Genomic DNA, 23,367 nt, shown 5'->3' with positions numbered 1-23,367 from the left:
GACAAGTGGGTGGCACAAGGGGACAGGCTGGATCTGCACCCAGGGAGAAACTGGGGTCCCTTTGTCCCGTGCTGCACCTTGCATGTCCTGCATTTCACCTCCGTGGGCACACTCCTGATGCTGGAACCCACTCGTGGTCTGGGACTGCAGCGAGGGCTGGGGCAGCAGGAACGTGTTTGCTCTTGCTGGGCCCATTTGCAGAAGCACCGGTGTGGCCACTGACGACGTGGCGAGTTTCTTCTCATGTAGCTCCAAAACAGCTTCAGTGTCTGATGTGTGTATCAGAGCAAAGAAAGCAAGGAGCCAGAAGGGATGGCCTCGGGCAGCGCTGCAGGACCGCAAGCACCGCACAGATCCCCTGCTTAACCCAGCATCCCACAACAGGGGTTTGCAGGGCCTCTGCACTTCCAGATGTGGGTCCCATCCTTCCTGGGCTGCTTCAGGCCCCCTGGTCTGGGGGAACAGCCCTGGGCTGCGTCTGTCCCAGCTGAGGAAGCCTTTTCTGGACTCAGGGTAAAACAAGCCAGGATGATAGGAGCCAGACAAGGTGGAGATGGTGCACAGGGAAAGCGCTTCAGGATGCTCCTCGCACTAATTGCTCGAGCTAATGAAGGTGCACACGCAGCTCAGCAACTTCCCAGTGTTTCCATCCACCTTCGGTTTGCGATGTGCTGGTCACAACTTGGGAAAGCTGCAGCTGAACCATCACGAGATTTCCAGGACAGCAGAAAAGCAGAGACAGGGGCTGTAAGAAAACCGCAGCAAACCCAGAGCATGCAAGGGACACCCACATCCAAGGGTGATGAGCAGCAGCAGCCAGAGGGAATCCCAAATATCCAGCCCTGGGTGTGCAACACTGGTGCAACACAGATACAGCAGCACGGCTCTTCCTGAGGCTGCCAGCAAGGAGCTTTCCTGATGGAGACGGCCCTGGGGCTTTCATCCCTGACCCTTGGGGACAATTCCTGCAGCCACAGACCCCCAGGAGAGCCCGAGCCACCTTCCCCACCGCCCGCTGCGTCTCCAGATCCCCCGCACCCGCGCTGCAAGGTGCCTGGTTGTTAAGCGATTCAGCCTCCTTGTTATCCCGAGCGCGGTTCTGAAGGTTTAAATAGAAAGATATCAAAATAAAAGATAATTGTTGAGAAAGATGAATAGGGGGGAGGAAAAAAAAGCCCATCAGCATGGAGGAACTCTTGTCTAATTTCTCACCCACGCAGAGCACAGCGATATTAGTGCCTTCAACTCTGGTTCGTAAAAGCTTTCATGGCTTTATTACCAGCTCCCCGAACAGCTTGTCCTTTTAATAAGCCGAGGCCTCCAGATAGCATATCTGCCCACGGGAGATCCCATCAGGACCTGGTTAATCCGGGCAGCAAACAGCACACGGCATCATTGCACTCACCTGGCCGAGGAAGCCCTCTGCTGGGGCAGGAAAGGGTTAAAAACCACCCCAAAATCCAAGCAGAGAGGGGAGAGTGGGCAGAGGAGCCACCGCTCCACCGGGGCCTCGCCTCCAGGGTGGTGGCACCCAGTTAATCGGTGCTGCCGGGTGTCCTCGCCTTCCCCGGCAGCCCTGCTCTCTGCAGCCGCCAGCTCTGGCCACGGAGGCCTTTAATTATCCAAACTGCTGCCCCTCACGAAATTAAAAGCCGCTGTGGATGACTCAGTGTTTAATGGACTGGCTGCTCCCAGCGCAGGGAGAGCCAAGCGGGTGCGAGCGAGAGCACGGCACAACACGGCATAAATCAGGCGGCGACGCTCGGCACGGGGGCGAGCAACCCAGTGGCTCAGAGTGGGGAGGCAGCGAAGTGCTGAGCACGAGGATCACGTCCTCCTCGGGGTAACCCCGGCGAGGAAGCCTCCAAGTGCCACAGCTTGACCCAGGCTGGCTCTGACCCTTCACATCCGACCCCGCTGGGGAGGTGGGGGAGATTAATTTTGCAACCCTGCCGCATCACCGCGCGAGCGGCGTGTGCTCGGTTCTCAGGATTTCGAGGCAGAGGTTTGATTTGGGGACGTCTCAAATGGTCAGGTGGGATTGAAACAGCGAGGGAGATTAGGTGCCAAAAGAAGCAAGGTGAGGTTTTATCTTGGCCACTGTTTGCCCAACCCACGATGGCAACACGCTCCCAGCCAGCAAGGGCTGGAGGTGGCTCTGCTAACAGCCTCGTTAGGCTCACCGAGATGTGAGGCTTTGGCTTCCAACAGATAATTAGCGATGGGCTCAGGAATTAGGAAGCCCTGGACCTCTACCAGGAGGTATGTGGAGGCACCAAAGCCACTCCTGGTTCAGAACTGGAGCAAAGCCATGTGGGGGGAGAACCCCAAAGCGACAGGGATGGGGAAAAGTGGTGCCCAGCCCCACATGGACACAACAGCCCTAATCCCAGAGCTGCCCACCAGCGGGGAAGGCGCATGTAGGAAGTCCTGGTGGGGCCCCACAGTGCCTCATTTGAGCACAGTTTGCTGTTGCTAATGATGCTGATGGTTATTTCCCCAAGCTAGGAAGCGTTTGGCCCCAAAATGGGCTCCTGGAAGCAATTTCAGATGAGCAATCTGTAATACCAGAGCTGATGGAAGCAATTTGCAAGCCATTAACAGGAATCGGCTGCAAAGATGTTTTACATGTCACTCAGCCCAGGTTCAAGGGGGGCTTGGATCTTCCCATCTCCCCCAGGATCGGATGAGGAAGGGCCAGACACTGCACCAGCAAGGCTCAGAGCAACACCAGGCACACAGCACGGGGCAAACACCAGCAGCATCCTCCCAGCAAGCAGCTGGATGCCAAAACGCCGCCTCCGAGGCCCTGGCAGCAAGCAGGGAGGGCTTTGTGATGTGCCATGCTGCTTGCCTTTTAATTCAAACTCTCCCCTTAAATCCACGGCCAGCCCCAGAGATCGCAGGGGCTGTGACCCCAAGGGCGGTTACACCCCGGGAAAGCAAGCAGCAGCGCCCAGCACCTCCAGCTCACGCAGTATTTAATAGCTCGCTAGGAATTAAATTGCCTCCTGTGCCGTGGCTGGGTGGCAGGTGCAGATAAAGAAGCAATTTGCAAGGCAGGGCTGCCTCGTCCGAGGGAGCGATAGCGGGACGCAGCCCGGGCCGTGGGGAGGACGAGCAGCATTTACCCATCCCTGCCCTGGCGATGCTCCTGCCCTGGGGACGCTCTTCCAAGCAGCAGGATGGAAGTTGGCTTCTGTAAGCAAGATGCACGCGGTGGAATGGAGACAAGCATTGCTTGGGAGTGGAAGGAATCCCTCCAGGGTTTGAGTTATCCCCGGGCCTGAGCTCAGGAGGTGTTCTCCAGACACCCTGCTGCCTGCCTGCCGGAGCCTGCGCTGGGAGCCTCAGCGGTGCCGCACCTTCCCTTGATTACATTTTTGCTGCTAATTAGATCTGCGAGCACGCCTGAGGCACGGCCAGATGAGGGGAGCTCTGGCTACTGGGTCCATACTGGGACCGAGCATCCAGAGGAAGGAAACGAAACATCCCCAGCAGCTCACCTCCTCCTCTTCACCCTCCACTGCACTCAGGTCCCAGCCCACCCTCGGCTACCGCCCTTTAAGCCTTCGTGCCTGCTGCCTTGCTGTTACCAATTAACACCTGGCGCTAATCGTTAGCTCCTGGCCAGCCCCACGGCCCTCAGCTGGCCCCGCTGCCTCTCCCTGCAGGAATCAGCACAACCATCACGTGGCTCCCCCGAAAAATAACGCGGAAACGCTTGTGCTCCCCACGCTCCACTCGACTCCAAGGATGCAGCTGCATCCTTCCTGGCCAGGGGCCAGCGGCGAGGAAGTTTCCTCCGGCTGCTCACCTCCTCCCCAGCTCCCCCAGGAAAAGAGAACCCGGCACATTTGGGGTCTCCATCAGCCCCTCAAAACCCCCGGGAAGTGCATTTCCCAACAGGGATGGCTCAAACCTTGCTGGGGTTTCTTGCACGGGGGGGAATCAAGGGCTCGCAAGTGCGTCCACGTGCACATCCAGCCTGAAACCCCATCCCTCCCCGCGTGCAGCCCTGCCACTGCCGGTGGATTTACTGTCAATAAAACCACTGCAGAGAATGACTTGTCATCTGGAAGGGGAAAAAATAAAAAATAAAAAAGGTTGGGGGGGGGGGACAGAGGAAAAAAAAACAACCCCCTTTTTTTTTAATGTCCTTATCCCTTATCCGAGCGGCGCATCCTTCTCCGGGTTTCCATCCGGAGCCCTGATGGAGAGGCAGCTATCAGCAGGCGCTTGGCGGCCAGGCAAGGAGCAATGAGCCTCGCTGCAGAGCGCGGTGGGGAAGGGAAAAGCAGAGCTGGTGCCAACAGGAAAATCTAACGCCGCTCTCCCGGCCTCGTGGCTTCATCCCCGAGCGCTGGCAGGGCCCCTCCTGTGCCCAGCGGTGAGCGAGGGGGGTGCTGGCTCCTTGGGGTGGCCCCAGATCCCATCTCTGTCCCCACAGGGCTAGAGTGGATGTCCCCCAGTGGGTCCCACCCCAAAGCCCTCAGGTTTCTGCTCCAGGAAGGAATGGGCAAGGAGCTGGGTTGGGAGAGGATGCCCCAGAATGGGGTCAAACCTGGTGTGGCCAAGACCTTGGATTTAGGGACAGGGTACGCATGCCTGACCTCGCTGTACCCCAAACTGCCCGCGTTCCCATTATTCGTGGGTCAGGCAGCGAAGGCACGCTGGGGGGGGACACCTTTGGGCTGGGACACAGCTTTTGGGGTGAGCCCAGGCTCGGCCTGTCTCTTTCCAACATCCCATAAAGGACATGGGAGCCATCACTTCCATTCCACTGCAGCAACCCCTGCTCCCTGCGCTGCTGCAGCTGGGCTGGGGTCTGCAGCAGGGTGCACGTCCTCAGCTCGGGCTGTGGGGACCCCCAGATCCCCAAGGAGCTCACAGGGGGGACACGGAGGTGGAGAGGGGTTGGAGATGCTGCAGCGCTGGCTGGGCAGCACCCCAAAACCCTCTTCCTTTACCATGGGGAGGAGGAGAGCACCCAGCACCCTGTGCAACCTGCCCTGGGCAGCGGGGAAGCACCCTGGGGACCTTCCTGATGATTTTGGAAGCAGCTGAAGGTGAACAGCTGGTAAAAAGGCAGCGCACCCTGCACGGGGCAGGAGCCCAGCACCTCCAGCAGGGTTTTGTCCCCGCTGCAGCGAGCATCGGCCGGGGTTGTGCTGGCAGCAAGGAGCGGGGCTGCACCCAGAGAGCTCGGGGAAGGTGCTCAAGGCACCCCAGAGCCCCGCTGCCACCCCGAGCAGGTGCTGGAAGGTGGCTGCCTCCGGTCCTCCAGAAAAGGATGGAGCCACGCGCGTGTTCAGCACCCACCCTGCTGTTTGGGGTGGCTGGGGCCACCCGTGGGCGAAGCCCGCGAGGGCTTTGGAGACCGTGGATGGGGGCAGCGGGGTCGGGGCTGCGTAGGGGGTCTGGAGGGGGCTCGGGCGGCGCGGGGAGCTGGAGGCTGGCTGGAAGGCGCTGGGGGATGGGAGCGGCACACGCAGGCACACGCACACACACATTACCCACATGCACACGGCAGCAGCACCAACAGCCCCTGCCAGCAGCCTGCAATCGCTGGAGCGCCCCGCTCCTCCGCCTCTCCTCCTCCTCCTCCTCCTCCTCCTCTTCCTTCTCCTCCTCCTCCTCCTCCTCCTCCTCCTCCTCCTCGCTGCCCACCGGCCTGCGGCACCCCTCCACGGCCTCCGGCCCCACCAGCGCACAGACAATGACTTCATGCGGATTATGCATCTGAAGAAATCACCAGCTCCCAGATAGCCACAGGGGGAGGTATCCATGTGTTTGGCAGGGAAGCAGCCTCCCGCTCGCCTCCCTTCTCCCCCTCTTTTCTCCTCGCACCCATCAGCTGCCTCCTCTCCGCCGATGGTCGCCTCCGGTCCCCCCGCGCGGCGCTGAGCGAGGCCCCGGCGCATCCCCGCTCCCACGCTTGCACCAAGGTACCGCCGAGGCTATTTTTATTTCTCCCCCCCCCCCCTTCTTTTCCGGTTCGCCCGCCGCTGCCGGGCTCGGTGCTGCTGCTCGCACCCTCCGTGCCTGCGCCTCTCCCGCTGCCATCTCCCCAGCCAGCAGCGAGCGGTGGAGGAGGCTCGTCCCAGCCCCGGCACCTGCGTCGCAGCGGCGGCAGCCACGGAGCAGAACCAGCCCAGCTCCGGCCCCGGCCGCCAGCCCTGACTCCAGGTTTGCATCTCCCACTCCTTCTTCTCTTTGTCGACGCGCCGGTGCCATTCGGGGGATGCGTGGAGGGCCCCCGGAGGGTGCTGGAAGGGGGGTGGTTGTGGTGGGGTGCCGGTGGGGCTCGGCACCCGGGTCTTGCCGTGGGATGGGGAGTGCGGAGAGGAGGTGGGAGGGGAGGAAATGCGAGGGGCTGCACCCAAATAAATAGACACGGATGAAATAGGGAGGCTCGGGGGGGAGAGCAGGGCACGGCAAAGCGTCTGCCCCACGCGAGGGCCGCCGGGCACATCCCCAGCAGCCCTGCCCGGGGATGCCACGGGCCGGGCAGCACCCTGGAGGCTGCGGTGGCAGCAGGCACCCACGGGCTCCCTTCTCGGCAGAGTGGCAACCCCAGGGTGCCGGCACGGACCATGATGGACCTGAAGGTGGACGAGGAAGAGGTGGACAGCGGGCAGCCGGTGAGCATCCAGGCCTTCGCCAGCAGCTCCACCCTCCACGGGCTCTCGCACATCTTCTCTTACGAGCGGCTGTCGCTGAAGCGCGTGGTCTGGGCGCTCTGCTTCCTGGGCTCGCTGGCGCTGCTCGCCCTGGTCTGCACCAACCGCATCCAGTACTACTTCCTCTACCCGCACGTCACCAAGCTGGACGAGGTGGCCGCCACCAGGCTCACCTTCCCCGCCGTCACCTTCTGCAACCTCAACGAGTTTCGCTTCAGCCGGGTGACCAAGAACGACCTGTACCACGCCGGCGAGCTCCTCGCCCTGCTCAATAACAGGTGGGTGCTGGGTGCTCCGGGGTGGCCCCGGGGGACACCTCCAGCCACGGCTCAGCGTGCCACCGGGTGCCCCACGTGCCCACAAGGTGGCTGGTGCAGGTGGCATCTCCTTAACCTCCATGAGGAGGCAGATCCTGAGCTAGATCAGCTCTGCAGAGGGATGTGGCCACTGCATGGCCCTACCATGAGCGGGGTGACCCCAGGTCCTGCTCCTGCTCCTGGGGACGTGGCTCCCACATTGGAGCTTCCCTGGATGGATCCAGCCTGGCTCCGGTCCCCACGTGCAGCAATGCCAGGAGGTGAAGCTGATGAGTGTCACCTGCACGCTGGGGCCATGCCTTGGGCTGCAGGACCCCACGGTGCAGCACCCAGGGTGAGACCCCAGCCCATCCCCATGCCCACAGCAGCTCCGTGGTGCTGCCAAGACATCCTCAGGAGCTCAGGGCTGGCATCAAGGCGCACTCTTTGCCTGTGCTCATTTAGTGGGGCACAGCCACCGCATCCAGCCTGCCACCAACAGCATGGAGCACGCAGCCGGGCTGCCGTGAAATGGGGCTGGTGCTGCAGGACTGATTTTGGGGGGCAAGCAGGCTCTGTTTGGTACATGGTCACTGCCAATGCCAAGCTTCTCTGGTGCCACAGGTGTCACGGTGGCCCTTGGAGAAGGATGCTGATGGTTGGATGCGTTGAGCTCCTCCTTGCCCATCCTCCCGCCCCATCTCACACCTCTGGGCCAGTTCGTGCTGTTGAAAGCTCTGAAAAATGCCATGGGCAGAGGGCTTTTGCCAGGGGTTGGGGCAGAAGTAGCTCGTGTGAAGCCCAAATGACTTTTGGCAGCGGGAGCAGCCACTGCAGCCAGGCCTGAGCCTCTGCCTGCTTCTTCCCCTAAGATACGAGATCCCGGACACCCAGACGGCCGACGAGAAGCAGATGGAAATCCTGCAGGACAAGGCAAACTTCCGAAACTTCAAGCCCAAACCTTTCAACATGCTGGAGTTTTATGACCGGGCTGGCCATGACATCCGGGAGATGTTGCTGTCCTGCTTCTTCCGCGGGGAGCAGTGCACCCCCGAAGACTTCAAAGTGGTGAGTGCCCCCGCGGCCCCCTCCCAGCGCCGCAAATCCACCTTATGAGGAGGGTGTTGGTCCGCCTGTAACCATTTCTGCCTCCTTTTGGCTCAGAAAGAACGGGCAGCAGCAGCATTAAGGGGATGCCAGGGGATGGTGCTGGGCTTTAGAGGTCCGGGTGCCCCCGAGGCACTGGTGCAGGGCGCTTCTGCGTGCGCAAAGCTCCCCGGGATCACTCGGGCTCTGCCAAGCAGGGTTGTGCGTGCCGGGTTGGACACCTTGTGCTGGAAACCACCGCACGGTGAGGATGGAAAAGCAGGGAGAGGCACGGAGATGGCCAGCGGGGACGTAAGGGAGCCCCCCCAGGCCCTTGGGGGAAGCAGGTCCCAGTGGCACAGCGCGGCGTGGAGGCTGCGGCTCGCACTGGTGCTCAGCTCCAGCGCACAATAAAGCCTTTATCCCCCCGCGGCTGCCTCTCCCCCGTCCAGCTGGGAATTACACAGTGCTGGCCATTCGGACGCTGCCTAATAAATTCGGCAACCGGGATGGCTCTTTGTGAGCCGGCTCTGGTGTGGCGTGCGCCGCTCTGCGCCTTTTGGGGTCCCCGTCCCTGTCCCCAGCATGGCCTGGGGATGTCCCGCTTGCATCCCGTGCTGAGCGAGGACAAAGCCACCGAGCGTGCCGAGGCGCTGGCTGGGTGTTCCCAGGGCTCCTGCCCAGGTCCCGGCGCCGTACGAGTGGTTTTAATCATCTGCAGTAAATTCCCTCGGCGGGCTCTTTGGACAGAGCAGCCTTCTGTTGTTACCGGTTGGGCGGTTCGGTTGGTAAATGGAGGCAAGTTGCAGCCCCAGGGGGCTGGATCCCCCCCGTGGGGGTCAGGTCCCACGTGCAGTCACCAGGTGGTTGTGGTGCCTGGCCCTCCCTGGTGGTGTTTTCTGCACCAAAGCATCCTCGGGAACTCATCCTTCATCCTTCCACCCATCTGTTAGGGTCCAAATACCCCGCTTCCCCTCATCCGCTCCGACCGGGAGAAGCAAAATAGACTTGCAGCTGGTTTATTATTACTGCCTGGATTATTCCTTGCAAGCAGGTTTGGATGATTTAATGGATTTGATTAGAAAAAGCTGGCTCAGTGCTATATTTATGTTGCTCTTTGGATTCCCCTTGCAGCCTTGTGCAGGCAGAGCTGTGCGTGCCGGGGCTGGGGCCGGCGCCGCCTGCGCACGCGGGGTCCTGCGGCCGCCCCGTCCCTCCGAGCCCCTTCAGGAACCTTTGCCCTGTCCCCAAACGGGGCTTGAGGCCATTTTCAGAGGCGTTTGTCTTAAAGGTTAATAATTCCTGCTGCCACGCTGTTCCCTGCTGTGTCTGTCCATGCTTGTCCATGCACTGCTCTGGGCCCCGTGGCACCGAGGGAGGCCGGTGGGTGCCGGGACACCCTTGGGACCATCCCTGCACCGTGCCCCGCTGGCTCTGCATGGTGCCCCATCGTCCCCCCACCCGTGTCACCCCCACTGCAGATCCCACTGCCTCTCTTTCAGAGCCCCTTGCACCACCCAGGCTAGCGGGATGCCCAAGGAGGTGCTCTCACAGCCCCCCCTTATTGATACAGAGGAGATGCTGCACCCGAGGGGACCCCTGCTGGGGGCAATTTGGGGGCTGCCCAGACCCCACAAGCTGGGGGGGAGCTGCCTGCGTGCAGGCAGGGATGGAGCTCGCTCCTTTCCATACCCATCCCCTTCCCAACCATTCAACTTCAGCGCTGTGGCTTGGAGGGAGAGCCGGGGGGGGGCAATGGGGAGAGCTGGGGGGGGGGAAACTGGGAGAACCGGGGAGCGATGGGGAGAGCCGGGGGGTGATGGGGAGAGCCGGGGAGCGCGCGGCCGCCCAGGCGATGCCGGCTGCATGCTGATGTTGGCCGGCGCGGGAGGCGACGGGAAGAGCCGCGGCTCCACCGCCAGCACCGCGGCCGCCGCGTTATCTGTCCCCGGCAGGAGGGAGGGCTCGGGGGGAAACACGGAGAATGCAGATCCCGGGGGGGGGGGCCGTAACCGAAATATCCGGGGTGAAAATAAAGGGGGCTGGAGCTGCCCGCCGTCCTGACCCCCCCCCTTGTACTGGTGGACAGTGGGAGGGCATCGCTGGGGGGTGGCCACGGCAGCCCTAGGGTCCCCCCCCATGTGGGGAGGGCTGCCTGCGTGGCCCCATAATGCTGGGAGCATCCCGGGGGGGCACATTGCAGCCCCCCTGCATGGAGGGGTCTTGGAACGTGCCCAGGATCCCCCAGCACGCAGGGCTGGTGCGGGATGCCAGGGGAAGCCCGTCCTGGGGTCATGGGGGCTTTTCCCACCTCCCCTTTTGTCATGTGTCATCCCCGGGACACATCGGGGGGGGCCCAGCCTTGCTCCTTCCCCTCCATCACCACCCGGCTGCATGCTGCGAGGGGCAGCAGCTACTTGTAGATAGATGTAGGGATGCTCCGGGGGTGGGTTTTGGGTAGGTTTTGGGGGACTGAGCCCTTGAAGGAGACCTGGGAGGATGCACAGGGAGCTGCAGCCGCCTCCTCTCCCCAGCCCCCAAATCCTGGCACGGCCTTAAAACCCTGTGGGGCAAGCACAAGGCGTGGGGCATGAACCCCCCCCCAGAGCCTCCATCCCTGAAGGATATGGGGTGAGGACATCCCCAGCACCGGGGCCGTGCCCAGAGCCCCACAGAGCTGCTCACAGGGCATCCTTCCAGGGCTCCTTTTTGGGGATGGGGGAATCGGCCTAGCTTTCACCTCCGTTTTGGGGCCGTGCTCCCCATCGTGCTCATTAGCAGCAGAGATCAATGTTTCTCGCCTGCTTCTTCATTATTTATAAGTTCGAGCCCTCATTCCTCTGCGGGAATGCACGGCCCCACTGGCTCCCCGCTTGCATTTCCCCTCCCTCCCCATGCGGAGGCCCCGGGAGTGCTGCTCGCTCCCCCGTGGATCTGCTCCCTGCCCAGCAGCCCCATCTCTGGGCTCTAAATCCCATTAATTTTCTTTCCACCAAGGGGAGAACGAGGATACCCTTCCTCTTCACCCCACGGAGTGTGGTCTGGGGCATGGCAGGGGTCACGGGATGGGAATTGGGGCTGTCCCACATGAAACCATCATTAAACCTCGGGACGGAGCGGCACACTCTGCTCTGCTCAGCCCCTTTTTGGGGTCGGGGTGACGTGGGCAGCCATGCCCAGAGCTATGTGATTTTGCAGCTTTCCCATCTTCCACCCCTCCAGCCTGTCCTGGGGGAGAGTCACGTCCCCGAATCCCCATCCCCCTGCTGCTTCGGGGCGCGGGAGCCGTGCCCGGCCTCGGAGCCTTAGGGCAGCGCACGTGGGACACCCCAGATAAAACTGCAGAGGATTAAGACCTCTGGACCATTTCCATGAGGCTCCGGGGCTGAGCTGGCACTCGGGAGAATTGAGTCTGACATGGAGATCATGTCGCTGCCTTTTGCATCGGCTTTCTGCATCCTCTGCCCTGGAAACAACGAGTGCCCGGAGGATGAGCGAGGCAGGGAGCAGGAGAGGTCTGGAGCAGCCCCAGCAACCCCCTGCCACGCTCCTCCTCTCCTTCCTCCCACCCGCGGAGCAACGTGGGTGCTGTTGTAACGGAGAACGGACCCAGCACCATCTCGCTGCACCCCGCTGAGCCTCCCCACGGCCCCTCCAAACCCCAAGGCACCTTTCTGACCCCCCCCCCAGATCCCAAAGCCACGGCTCTGCCTCAACGCTCAGCCCTGGGGGACCCCAGCACCCACCGGAGGACCCAGGCATCGGGGCCGTGGCAGTCACGAGCCCGGAGCCCCGCGGTGAGCGCAGCATCCCCGCGGCGAAGCGCTGGTGGGTAATCATGGAGCCGGAGTGAAAAACATCTCCAACACAGCTGGAGAGACCAGGCGCGGGAATTACCGATACCCAGATATTTCCTGGAGCTGTAGAGAGTTAATAAATAAACCTCACGGGCTCATCTGGCTCTGGAAAAAACAACCTGGGGACCGCGCGGGCAGCAGGACCGGCCACTGACCCCAAAAAGCATCATCCCCCGGCCTGGGACCAGCAGCACAATGAGCCCGGCGGCGCTCCCCACGGTGCCCAACGAAGCCGATGCATTTACAAACGCTGTAAAACATTCAACTGATTTATGTAAATCACTTCTTAACGCGGCACAAGGGCTCCTAAATAACTTATAAGCATTTGAAACTCTTCGCCTCTATCTGTTGTTTCCGAGCGGCGCTTCACCTCCGGCATCCCAGCCGTGGTCCCCGGGGCCCGGCGGTGTCATCCCCGCCTGTGTCAGTGCAAGCTCCTGTCCCAGCCATCAGCACCGACGAGCAGAGGCTTCGTTTGACCCCGGAGCTCGCATCGCTTGCCACGCGAGCGAAGCAAACCGCGTGGGACACGGGCTGCGTGCTGCGGAATAATTGGAGCTGACGGAGCAGAGGAGCAGCCCCAGACAGGGCCGCAGCTATTTGCTGGGTCAGGAGCACCCCGACTCGGCCAGCTAGGAAGCTTTCAAGGATCTCGGTATTTCGCTCAAAGGAAATCATCCAGAAAGCAGCCCAGAGCCATTTAGCCCTCAGGTGCAGAGCGGAGGCACCGATGAGCGCTGTTCCTTGGCTGCTTCATTTCCTCGGTGCTTGCTGAGGTCTTCTGGACACCGGTGCCTGCGGGGTGCAGGTGGGAGAATTTGGGATCCCTCGGCCACCCACGGCTCCACTCGCCCCACAAAAACACACAGCGAGCGACTCTTGCTTGAATCCAGTTGCATTTTACTCATTTTGCAGCAGGACAGCACGAGACAGTCCCCGTTGCTGCATGGGAGCGGCGTCCCCAAACCCCCTGGGATTTTGGCAGAGCCAAAAGCAGCAGAAGAGGGTCAGGAACAAGTGGCAGAGGACATCATTGCTTGGCACGGCACAGCAGGGGCTGACGCGTGCCTGAGCCTCGCAGCTGGTTCGTTAGCAGCTCTGCCACGGAGCAGGTAAATCATTTAGCGCCTCGAACCTGTAAGCACCGAGCAACATCACTCCCGTTCACCCCAGCAGGAGATTAGGAGAGGAGAGAGGAGGACACGCAGGAGCAGGAGCAGGCCCAGCCGGGGGTCATTTAGGTCCTGGGTTGGCATCGCAGCCGTCCCATCCCCATCAGCGTGCACAGCCCTGCCCAGAGCTGGGTACATGCGAGCGTGCACCACGCACGCACGGGAACGCTGCGCAGCCGGAGGCATCACGCACCCCCAAAGCACTTTGCACAGCCAGAGTTACCCTGCACACCCAAGTTGCTTTGCACACCCAAATCACTTTGCACCCCCAGAGCTGTCTTGCACACCCGAAGCCCTTCGCGCACCCCAGCGCACCCAGAGGTGTCGTGCCAAGAGCTCCGAGCGCCTCAGATGCACCTTTGGGGCCCCGCCAGGCTATTCCTGCTCCTCTTGAGATGCCTTTGCACACAAAATCATTAGGAAATTAATTATTAATTATTATTAATAAGGTTTAATGGTATCTTCAGCTGCTGGAAGAGATGAGGAGGCTTTCGAGCACCATCTGGCTGGCCGCGATGGAAGCAGGGATGCCACGACCGCGGAGTTCCAGGCACACGCACCCTGGACACCAGCCCTCGTGGGAACCACAGGCTGAAAATACAACCCCTAAACACCACCAGAAAATGGAATTTGTTTTTTTCCAAACGATTTCCCCTTTATCTCCCTTCAGTCTTTATCTGAGAGCCAAGCTGAGCAGCAGCAGCTGAGCACACGGCGCGTTCGGTGACCGAGGGTATTTCAAAGAATCCGCCCAGGAAAGCTCTGCAGGTGGCTTCTCCTTTTCACCAGCGCTAAACGGGGACAACCTGGGGCAGGGGGAGCAGCTCCCCTGAGCACCTGGAGCCATGCAGGAGGCAGAGATCTCCCCAGGGAGATCCGGGAAATTAACTGTCTCGTGGCCTTTTGCCTCAGTTTTAATTTATCTGGCTTTTTATAGATGCCTTTGTTTTATCGCCTGCAGAGTTTGGTCAGAGCCGGGGCTCTCGAAGCAGCAGGCATCACTGCAATTCCCGAAACAACCATGACTCAAGATGCACCTCACCATCTCAGGCTCTTATTTATTTATACAGGCCTTGACACTTGGATATTACAACTTTTTTTTTTTCCTCTTGAATATTTTTCCCCCCTGCATGGAGGATCCGCTGCATTTGCACCCAGGATCCCAGCACCAGGACAGAGCCAGGGACACTGGGGCAGGGGCTCCCCCCACCCTCAGTTTATGGAGGATTTTAAGCCCCTTCTCGCTGCCCCAGTAGCCCCACAAGGCAGCGCTGAGCCCCACGCAGAGCAGCCACACGCCGGGGCTGTGTAACCACCTTGCTTGGATTAGATTTGATTTGAAAACCATGCAGTGCACAGAGCTGGAGCAGGCGAACGCAGCGAGAAAACCCGCTCAGAATACAATTTCCACCCCCCCCCCCCCACCACCAATAAAAACATCGGCTTGAGTGTTTGCATGAACTGTCTAAGCAATTGTGAAGGATGTCGGAAAAAATTGCAACCTGCTTATGGGTAATTCACAGGCAGCAGGAAACACGGGAAGGCTTTCGGATAAGTGTCCGCCCAGAGAATAATCCCAGCAGCCCCAGAATTAGCGGCACCTCGGCAGCCTCCTCCTCTGCTCCCGGTAGGGCAGGAGCCAGCACGGTGCTGCTGCCCCCCTCCAAGGCACGGGAGCTGCTGCAGATGGGTAAATCACCCAGCGAGCCCTCGGCGTTACAAACTGTTTCAATTATAGGAGTGTAAACGGGTCCTCAGCAAGAAGGATAAGGCGGCTGCTGGAGCCATCGTGGTGGATACACAGAGGAGCCCGGCCGTGGATACCCACGGAGCCCCCCCGGATCCCCCCCCAGCAGCAGGACCACAGGGGACCACGATGCCGACAGCCCCGGCACCAGGCAGGGCTGGCTGGGAAGCGCTGAGCAGCGCCGGGCCAGGGAGGTTCTGAAAGATTAATGGAGTTTAAATGGAAACGTTTGGAGAGGAGATAAGGCTCGTCTGATATGAAATGATATGGAACAACGGGAGCCAGGGAGGCCCCAGGTCCATAATGAAGTCCACTTAGCGCATTACTCACCATAATGTGCTTTTTATTAAAGTCCTGAGCTGCAGATGCTGGGGCTGCAGACGACAGCCCCGGGCAGGATGGCACGGGGCCGGCAGGGACTGGGAGCATCCTGGTTGCAGGCACCCCGAGCTCTGTCACCAAAACCAGCCAGGATGGAGCACAGCAGCCCTGCGCGGCCCCAAAACGGGACCTTTGTTTTTCCATCCCCTGCACGAGCCAGGAAAGGACTCCCACATCACCCGGTGTGCGTAGCTGGGGCTGGACTGCCTGGGCCCATGGGGACAGGGTGGAGAAGAGGCGGAGGTGGGGAATAATACAGAGAAAAAGTCCTTTTTAATCATCAATTTTTCTGCATTAGAATGTGACATGCTAATCCACTGTGAAGCGTCTAATCTGGGGGGATAAAGGGTCGGATAACACAAGCTGCGCCTGGCTTGGCCGACGGTGCAAGCAGAGGCAAGGTGGCAGCATCTGATAAGTGCGGCAGGATTAGTCCCAGCAGAGATCCTGGCCGCCTGGGCAATCCCACCTTGCTCACCCGCCTCCTCTGCCCAGGAGCAGCGTGAAGGCTGCCCCGATTCTGCCTCTTATTCGGGAGCTGCAGCTGCCCCAAAATGTTGCAGGCCTGAATTTTCCCCCCCCCTCTCCGGTGCATCGCAGGCGCACGGCAGCCCGCTTGCCCCACCAAACATCCGCCCCCAAATCCTGCTCCTGGGTGCTGTAGGATTGCATCCAACCTCATTGACCCCCCCAGGGAAGGTGCAGGCAGCCCAGCCCCAGCTTGGCCAGGCCTTGCCAGGGACGGAGCCGAGCGGATCTGGCTCCCAGGGCACCTCCTGCAACAGCCTCCCCGGGGCCGGGCTGCTGCTTGCAGGCCTGGGATAACAGAGCTTGCAATGTTGTTTTCTCCTCGCCTCCTCGGGGATTGGTTTATCTCTATGAATAACTCCATCCCGGCTTTGATCTCCTCTGCCATTAAAGCGTGACAGGCTGTGAAATGCGCTGTTGCTGCCGTCAAATCCCCCTCCTGCCTTCTCCCCCCCCCCGCCCCCCACGCCGCCTCCGTGCTCCCCCGCTCTGGGGAACCTCCTTTCCCCAGCCCATGATGAGCTGCAAGGCACAGAGCGGGGCCAAACCGCCCCAAACAGCGGCCAAACGCCGAGCTGGAGCCAGGAACAACCAGGCTCCTGCCACCGTCCCGCTGCCCCCACCGCAGCAGGGGACAAGGGCACGGAGCATCCCCGGTCCCCAGCCGCAGGTCGGGGCACGGCGGCATCGTCCCAGCACGCGCCGCCACGGGGGCTGATGTCACAGCTAATTATAGCATCCCCCGTCCCTCTCCCCCGCAAAAGCTTTACCTGAAAAAGGGTAAAAATAACTCCTGCTGCGGGAGGAGCTGGAGCGAGCCCAAGGACTGGCTCCGGCATCTCCAAAACTCGCGCAAACTGGGACGGCGACCCCCTGCCCGCGGCACGGGGACACGGCCACGGTTTGTCCCTAATTGTAGGGGCAGGACGGGGTCCCCCAAGCACCGGTGCCACCGTGCTCCTGGCTGGGACCATCAACTGGTCACCCAGTTTGAGTGGTGGCTCTGGTAACTGGAGCCCAGGCAGCGCTTGGCTCCGGGAAGCGGCCTTGGTGCTCTCCGCAGGCTGGTTAAGCCGAGCGCGACAGGTTAATGGCTCCAGCCGATGATGGAGCGTTTTCATTACAGCACCTCCCTCTCCCTGCTGCAATTGCTCCTGAGAAGACACATTAAAAGTCCCCCCTCCATGCCATTAGATCAGATTAGCACCTTGCTCACACCATCAGGGACCAGCAGGGCGAAGCAAACCCTTTCTCTTCCATTTTCCTTCTTTGCCTCTCCCTCCTCCACTCATTGTCACTGAAACTCCCTGTCCCATAGCCAAGGGACGTGACAAATCCCACCCTGACCTCAGCCAGCCTCATTCCCTGACAAAAGCAGCCTCTGGTGCCCATTCCCTGCTCACACCACAGGGCTGAGCCAGCCCCATGCCCCCAAGCCCCCTCCCAGGTGATGCTTTTATCCAGCCCTGCCCGTGGTGCAGCTGCAGCTCATCTCCACCAAAAAGGCAAAGGGGCAGGATGTGACCCCAGTCCTGTTCCCGGGATGAGTTTCCAGCTCAGATTCTCCAGGTTGCTCCTGAAAGGCTCGACCTTGCTCCCAGCCTTATGAAATTTCATCCTGTGGCTCTGGCACTCGTCCCCAAGGTCACCCCCTCTTCTCCCAGGCACTGACAGCATCCCCAGCTTTGTGCTCAGCGCCTCTGCCAGCGTTCCCCTTACACTTTTGGGGCCCTTTTGGGGGATATGAAGCGTGGAGGGCCCCGGGGCAGACCCTTGGGGGACCACGTGCTATCACACCTTAACCTCTTGTCATCCCTGCCCTGGCAGTGGTCCTCAGGGTGCATCCTGCACGTTTCACCAGCACCTCTTTCTCAGGAAGAGCCGATAACTTTGTACCGGGCTCCCATCCGTTCCGCAGAAGTTTCCTGGTTGTATTTGTTCAGCGGATTTGGGGGTGCCCGTGTCCATGATGTGCTCAGGGACGAGGGGCCCCGATGTGCCCTGTGGTGCGTGCAGGGAAGGAGGCACAGCAGCCGAAGCAGCGGGCTGGGGTGTGCTCATCACACCCGAGCATCAGAAACCTCCCGTCCAGCTCTGGCGCAGCGAAGGCCTCCTGGATTCAGACGCTCCCCTTCCCCTCGGGTCCACGACGGCGGCTGCGGTGCTGGGATGGGGCTGGAGATTGCTCTGTGGTCGCATCGGATGCTTTTACGAAGTGCTGAGTGCAGGAAAAAAAGCGAAACCGCAAGAAGGGGCTGTGCTGCCGCAGGGCTGCAGTGGGGGATGCCTTTGCTCCCGGCATTCACCCGGCCCTGGCTCCGTGCCCCCGTCCCACCTCGGGGCTGCCTCTCCGGGTCCCCTGGTCCCATCCTGCTCACCGGCACAAAGCCTGGACGCCATCCCCGGGGGGGAAACAGTGGCTCCCCGTGCCCCGCAGGGTTGTGGAGGACGAGGTGATGCACCGCACAGCAGCTGGGCTCTGCAGGAGTCATCGCCCAAACCACGGCAGTGCCAAATCCTGCAAATCCGAATTGGCTCGGAGGACGACGGACCTTGGAGCGCAAGGGGACAGGTGCCACCGGGGCAGGGCGAGCACCACAAGAGCTCGGGGACACCGCAGCATCCATCCATCCGCTCTCGATGACACCACGCAGACGGGCACCGCAGCGGGACGGTGCCGCAGGCGTTTTGGGCAAGGCTCCGGCCGCCGTGGTGAAGAGCAGGGAGAGCACGGAGAGCCAAGCATATGGTGGCTGCGGAAACAGCCTGGCCTCGGCGGGGTGTGCCTGGCTGGAGCAGCCGGTCAGGCTGCCAGGACCACGAGACCCACCGGGAGGACGGAGGATGCAGCACGCAGCACACCGGGTGCCTGCGCACACCCCTGCACGCACCCATCCTCACGGGACCTGGCAGCCCCTCGGCTTCCCCGGGCAGCACCAGGAGCTCCCAGCACGGCAGCGCTTCTGGAGCCGGAGACGTCTCTGCTCTGTCCTGCCAGCCGCAGCCGGGCTGGTCCCCCGGGACCGGGGAGCCCGCAGAACCGCCCCTCGCTCCTCCTCTCCTCGTCCCCGCTCCTCATATACCCTCCTCTCTCCGTCCCCTCCGAGCAGCCCTCTGCTCCTCTCCTCTCCCCTCGCTCTCGCTTTCTCCCCGCGCATCAGCGTGCCTCTCGCTTCTTTTCCCTTTCCCGTTTCTCCTTCCTGAACTTTCCCCTTCCTCCCTCCCCGCTCTCCCCCAGCCCCTCTCGCCCACCTTACACGGCCTCGAGCCACTGCTGGAGACCCCCCAGAAGATCAGGGGCCAGGACCACCCCAGAACCAGGACCCCCACGCTGGACAATGCCCCTCCAGATCTTCTGCACCATTTCCTTCTCCCGCGAGGAAGGACCAAGAGATGCCCCTGCTGCCGGGAGGGGAGAGGACGGAGCGGATGAGTTCCTGTACGGGCAGGAGGAGGATGAAGAGGAGGAGGAGGAGGACGTGGGAGCAGCCACGGACTTTGTGGCCTTTGCCAGCAGCTGCACGCTGCATGGGCTGAGCCACATCTTCGTGGAGGGCAGCCTGGGAGCCCGGCAAGCGCTCTGGGCACTCGCCTTCCTCCTCTCCCTGTCCGTCTTCCTCTACCAGGTGGCCGACCGCATCGTCTACTACCTGGAGTACCACCACGTCACACTGCTCAGTGAGGAGGACAGCCCCGAGATGACCTTCCCCGCCGTCACCTTCTGCAACATCAACCGTGTGCGGGTCTCGCAGCTCAGCCACGAGGACCTGCTCTACCTGGCACCCCTGGTCGACTACGAGCCCGGGATGGAGCTGGGCTTTGCCCCAGCCCAGCCCAGCTCCTGGGAGGAGGACGAGCCCCTAAATTTGTACGTGTTTTTTAATCGCACTTGCCACCAGCTGGAGGACATGCTGCTGAGCTGCAGCTACCGGGGCGAGCGGTGCGGCCCCAGCGACTTCGTGGCGGTGAGTAGCCCCAGCACAGCCCCGGGTGGCAGCACGCTCCTTTTGCCCGGCACCGTCGTCTCCACCAAATATCCTGCTGCTCTCTGGCTTGCTCGGCTCCCGTTACCCCTCACCTGCCCCACGATTGCTCCTTCTCCTCGCCCCAGCTCACCCTTCCCACCACCCGGGGCTGCTCAGTGTGGTGAGCGCCGTGTTCGCAGCTCGGGGTGGGGAGAAGCAAAGGACTCCTGCTGCCTGTCCTCTGGCCCCAAAAGGAGAGGGAAGGGAGCATGGAGCAGCTCCAGCCAGCACTGTATGAGATCAGGCGAGCGATTCTGTCCTTGCCCAGCTCCTATGGGCACAGGCTGATATTTCACCCCATCCTCCAGCACCCAGGCACCTCGCTGGTGGCGGGGATGGTGCCGGCTGCGTGGCCCCACTGGAGAGCAGCTCCGGGGCTGTGCTTGCAGAGAAGGTGCCTGGCACCTCCATCCTTGTGTCACCACCACTCTTAGGCTTGGCACCGTGCAGCCTGTTGGCCCTAAATGCCCCTTGCCCAGGCTGGCAGCAGCTGAGCAGCGTGGAGCCGTGCCGGTAGCCGGAGGTGAGAGCTGAGAAGTGGGGAGCTGAGGATCCTGTCCAGCCCCGTCCCCTATGGGGCTGGAGGAGGAACGGGGCAGGTGCTGGTGTTGGCATGGGGCTGAGCGACACCGTCTCGGGGATCTGGGGCTGCCGTGGGGTCCGTGGGGTTGTGGTGCTGTGAATCTGTGAAGCGTCTCCACTGAGCCCGTGCCATTCCCGTGCCCGTTGCCTTGGTGCGGGTGTCTCCTCCTCTCTCGGGGCAAAAGCAGGCAGCTCCAACGGTGAGAGACCCCCCGTGGGGCAGGATCCCAGGTCGGATCGTACCCCTAGGTTGGGGCCAGCAGCATTTTGGGGCTGGTGGTGCCCTCCCAGCTCTGCGCAACGGTGCCGGTGGCAGTTTGGGGTCAGCAGAGGGGCCCCAGCCTCAGCCCCGTGTTCTCTCCCGCAGGTCTTCACGCGCTATGGGAAGTGCTACACCTTCAACGCGGGGCAGGACGGGAAGCCCCGGCTCATCACCATGAAGGGGGGCACCGGCAACGGCCTGGAGATCATGCTGGACATTCAGCAGGATGAGTACCTGCCGGTGTGGGGGGAAACAGGTAACCCACCGCCCCAGAGGGTGCCAGCAGCTCCTGTCCTGCTCCCCAGCCACCTCCCAGCTCCTCACGCTGCAGGGCCACGTCCCTCGGGCTCCCTCCTCTTCCCTCCTTCCATTTCTCACCACTTCAGGTCCTTCGCTTTCCTTTTCCCTCCTTGTCTGTGCTATTTGCCATGGCAACCCCCCATCAGTTTAGACAAGCAGCCGTCACTTGTTTATAAATAGAGCCGAGCGCTTTCCCTGCTGCTCTCCCCAAGCTCTGGGCTGCAGGGGTCAGAGGTGGAGGGGACGAGGACGAGGCACAGCAGAGGGATGGACGGATGGCTGGACATGCAAAGGAAGGGATTTGCTGACGGGAAGGGTGGCAGGCAGAAATTTCGTTCCCTCTGGCAGCCGGGTTCAGCCCCTCTCTGCTTCTCTCTGCTGCAGACGAGACCTCGTTCGAAGCCGGGATCAAGGTGCAGATCCACAGCCAGGACGAGCCCCCGCTGATCGACCAGCTGGGCTTCGGGGTGGCACCCGGCTTCCAGACCTTCGTGTCCTGCCAGGAGCAGCGGGTAGGGGCTGGGGGTGCCGGGATGCTTCCTCCCACCCTCTGGGCTAGACCCTGTGCTCCTCTCCTCACTCCTGGCTTCTTCCCTCTCCCAGCTCATCTACCTGCCGCCTCCCTGGGGCGACTGCAAGGCGGTGGCGGGCGACTCGGAGTTTTACGACACCTACAGCATCACCGCCTGCCGCATCGACTGCGAGACCCGCTACCTGGTGGAGAACTGCAACTGCCGCATGGTGCACATGCCGGGTGAGCCGCGCGCCGCCGGGTCCGGCCCCTCTGCCCTCGGACACGGTCCCATGGGAATCCTTTCTCTCTCCTCCAGGCGATGCCCCTTACTGCACCCCGGAGCAGTACAAGGAGTGCGCAGACCCGGCTTTAGGTGAGGCTGCCCGGCCCCCCAGGGAGGGGCTGAGTGTTGGGTTTTTCCCTCTCTTCATCCCTCTCTCTCCCTGCTCAGATTTCCTGGTGGAGAAGGACAATGAGTACTGCGTCTGCGAGATGCCCTGCAACGTGACCCGCTACGGCAAGGAGCTCTCCATGGTGAAAATCCCCAGCAAGGCCTCTGCCAAGTACCTGGCCAAGAAGTACAACAAGTCGGAGCAGTACATCGGGTAACCCCCCAGGAGAACAGGGCAGCATCGCGTCCCCCATGGCTCAAACCTCGACCTGACGCCGCTTCTTTTCCATGCAGGGAGAACATCCTGGTGCTGGACATCTTCTTTGAAGCTTTGAACTACGAGACGATCGAGCAGAAGAAGGCGTACGAGGTGGCCGGCTTGCTGGGTGAGTGGCTGTGCCCTGTGCCAGGGCATCCTCCAACGTGGTCCCGCGTGCTGTGAGCCCAGCCCCGAGGCACCGGGGTGTGCTGACAGCTTGGGCACAGAGCAGGGCACCCCGCCGGATCACAGCAGTGATGGGTTCTGCCCTTTCTTTGCTCCATCTGCCCCCAGACCCTGGGTTCATGCCCCGCTGACGAATTCCCTCTCCTCTCCTTTCCTCCCCTCTCCAGGTGACATTGGAGGGCAGATGGGGCTCTTCATCGGGGCCAGCATCCTCACTGTGCTGGAGCTGTTTGACTACGCCTATGAGGTGAGCACCTCTGCCATCCCCTGGCTGCGAGGGGGCCCAGGAGATGCTGGAACACCAAAGTGCTCCCCCCCAGTCCCCTCTGTTCCTCCAGGGCTGGCACAACCCCATCCTCCCCTTGGCATCACATTCCCCCGAGGCTGGCAGAGCCCGCTGTGGGGTGCTGGGCCATTCCCTGCACCTTGGCCACGGGGCAGAGCCGTTTGTGAGCCAGCGTGGAGCTGAAATGTGGCTCTTGCAGGTGATAAAGCACCGGCTGTGCCGGCGGGGCAAGTGCCGCAAGAACCACAAGAGGAACAACACGGACAAGGGCGTCGCGCTGAGCATGGACGACGTGAAACGCCACGTAAGTGCCGAGCGTGCCGCGGTGTTTCACGGCGGTGGTGGGCTCACTGCTTGGGGAACCAGCTGGGAAAAGCAGAGGCAGCAGGCAGAGATGTTGTAGGGAGCCAGGAATCCCACTCGGCAGGGTTGTGGGTGAAGCCGGTGAGCCCAGCACCCCATCCAGCCTCTCTGCCCCGCAGAATCCCTGTGAAAGCATACGGGGCCACCCGGCAGGCATGACGTACGCAGCAAATATCCTACCTCATCACCCGGCCCGGGGCACCTTTGAGGACTTCACCTGCTAACTGACGTCTGGATGTACAACCTGAGCTACCAAAGCCCTCCGGAGAGCTGCCCTTCTCCCTGCGAGCGCCAGCGGAGAGACACACCAAGGGGACCTCGCTCCTCGCCACAGTGGGACATGGACAAGAGCGACGGCCTCGGATTTCGGGCCAGGCGGTCGGCTCGGGCCACGCTCGAACCTGGCGTGCAGCCTCCGCGGCAGCTGCTCCGTGCCTGCCCCGCTAGCT

General features: G+C 61.7%; 1 protein-coding gene across 2 annotated transcripts; it reads left to right on the top strand.

Annotated features, from left to right (window-relative positions):
• Positions 1-5,925: 5,925 nt before the first annotated feature.
• ASIC1 (acid sensing ion channel subunit 1) lies at positions 5,926-23,172 on the top strand (the record flags this gene model as incomplete). Of its 2 annotated transcripts, XM_082781462.1 has the most annotated exons (12): positions 5,926-5,948; positions 6,567-6,961; positions 7,852-8,047; positions 20,725-20,875; positions 21,304-21,431; positions 21,523-21,673; positions 21,750-21,806; positions 21,885-22,038; positions 22,119-22,210; positions 22,437-22,516; positions 22,755-22,859; positions 23,038-23,172. In XM_082781462.1, the coding sequence occupies 11 exons, from the start codon at positions 6,597-6,599 to the stop codon at positions 23,140-23,142; spliced, it is 1,584 nt and encodes a 527-aa protein (XP_082637588.1). In that variant the 3' UTR covers positions 23,143-23,172. The 2 variants fall into 2 exon arrangements, with proteins under 2 accessions (XP_082637588.1, XP_082637587.1); XM_082781461.1 differs by lacking the exons at positions 5,926-5,948; positions 6,567-6,961; positions 7,852-8,047 and adding an exon at positions 19,089-19,715.
• Positions 23,173-23,367: the final 195 nt, after the last annotated feature.

The sequence above is a fragment of the Aythya marila genome (genome assembly GCF_965140915.1).
Source record: "Aythya marila genome assembly, chromosome: 30".
Classification (NCBI taxonomy): Eukaryota; Metazoa; Chordata; class Aves; order Anseriformes; family Anatidae; genus Aythya; species Aythya marila.
Note: the sequence above shows the minus strand (reverse complement) of the source record. Positions and strands in the feature narration are given on the sequence as shown.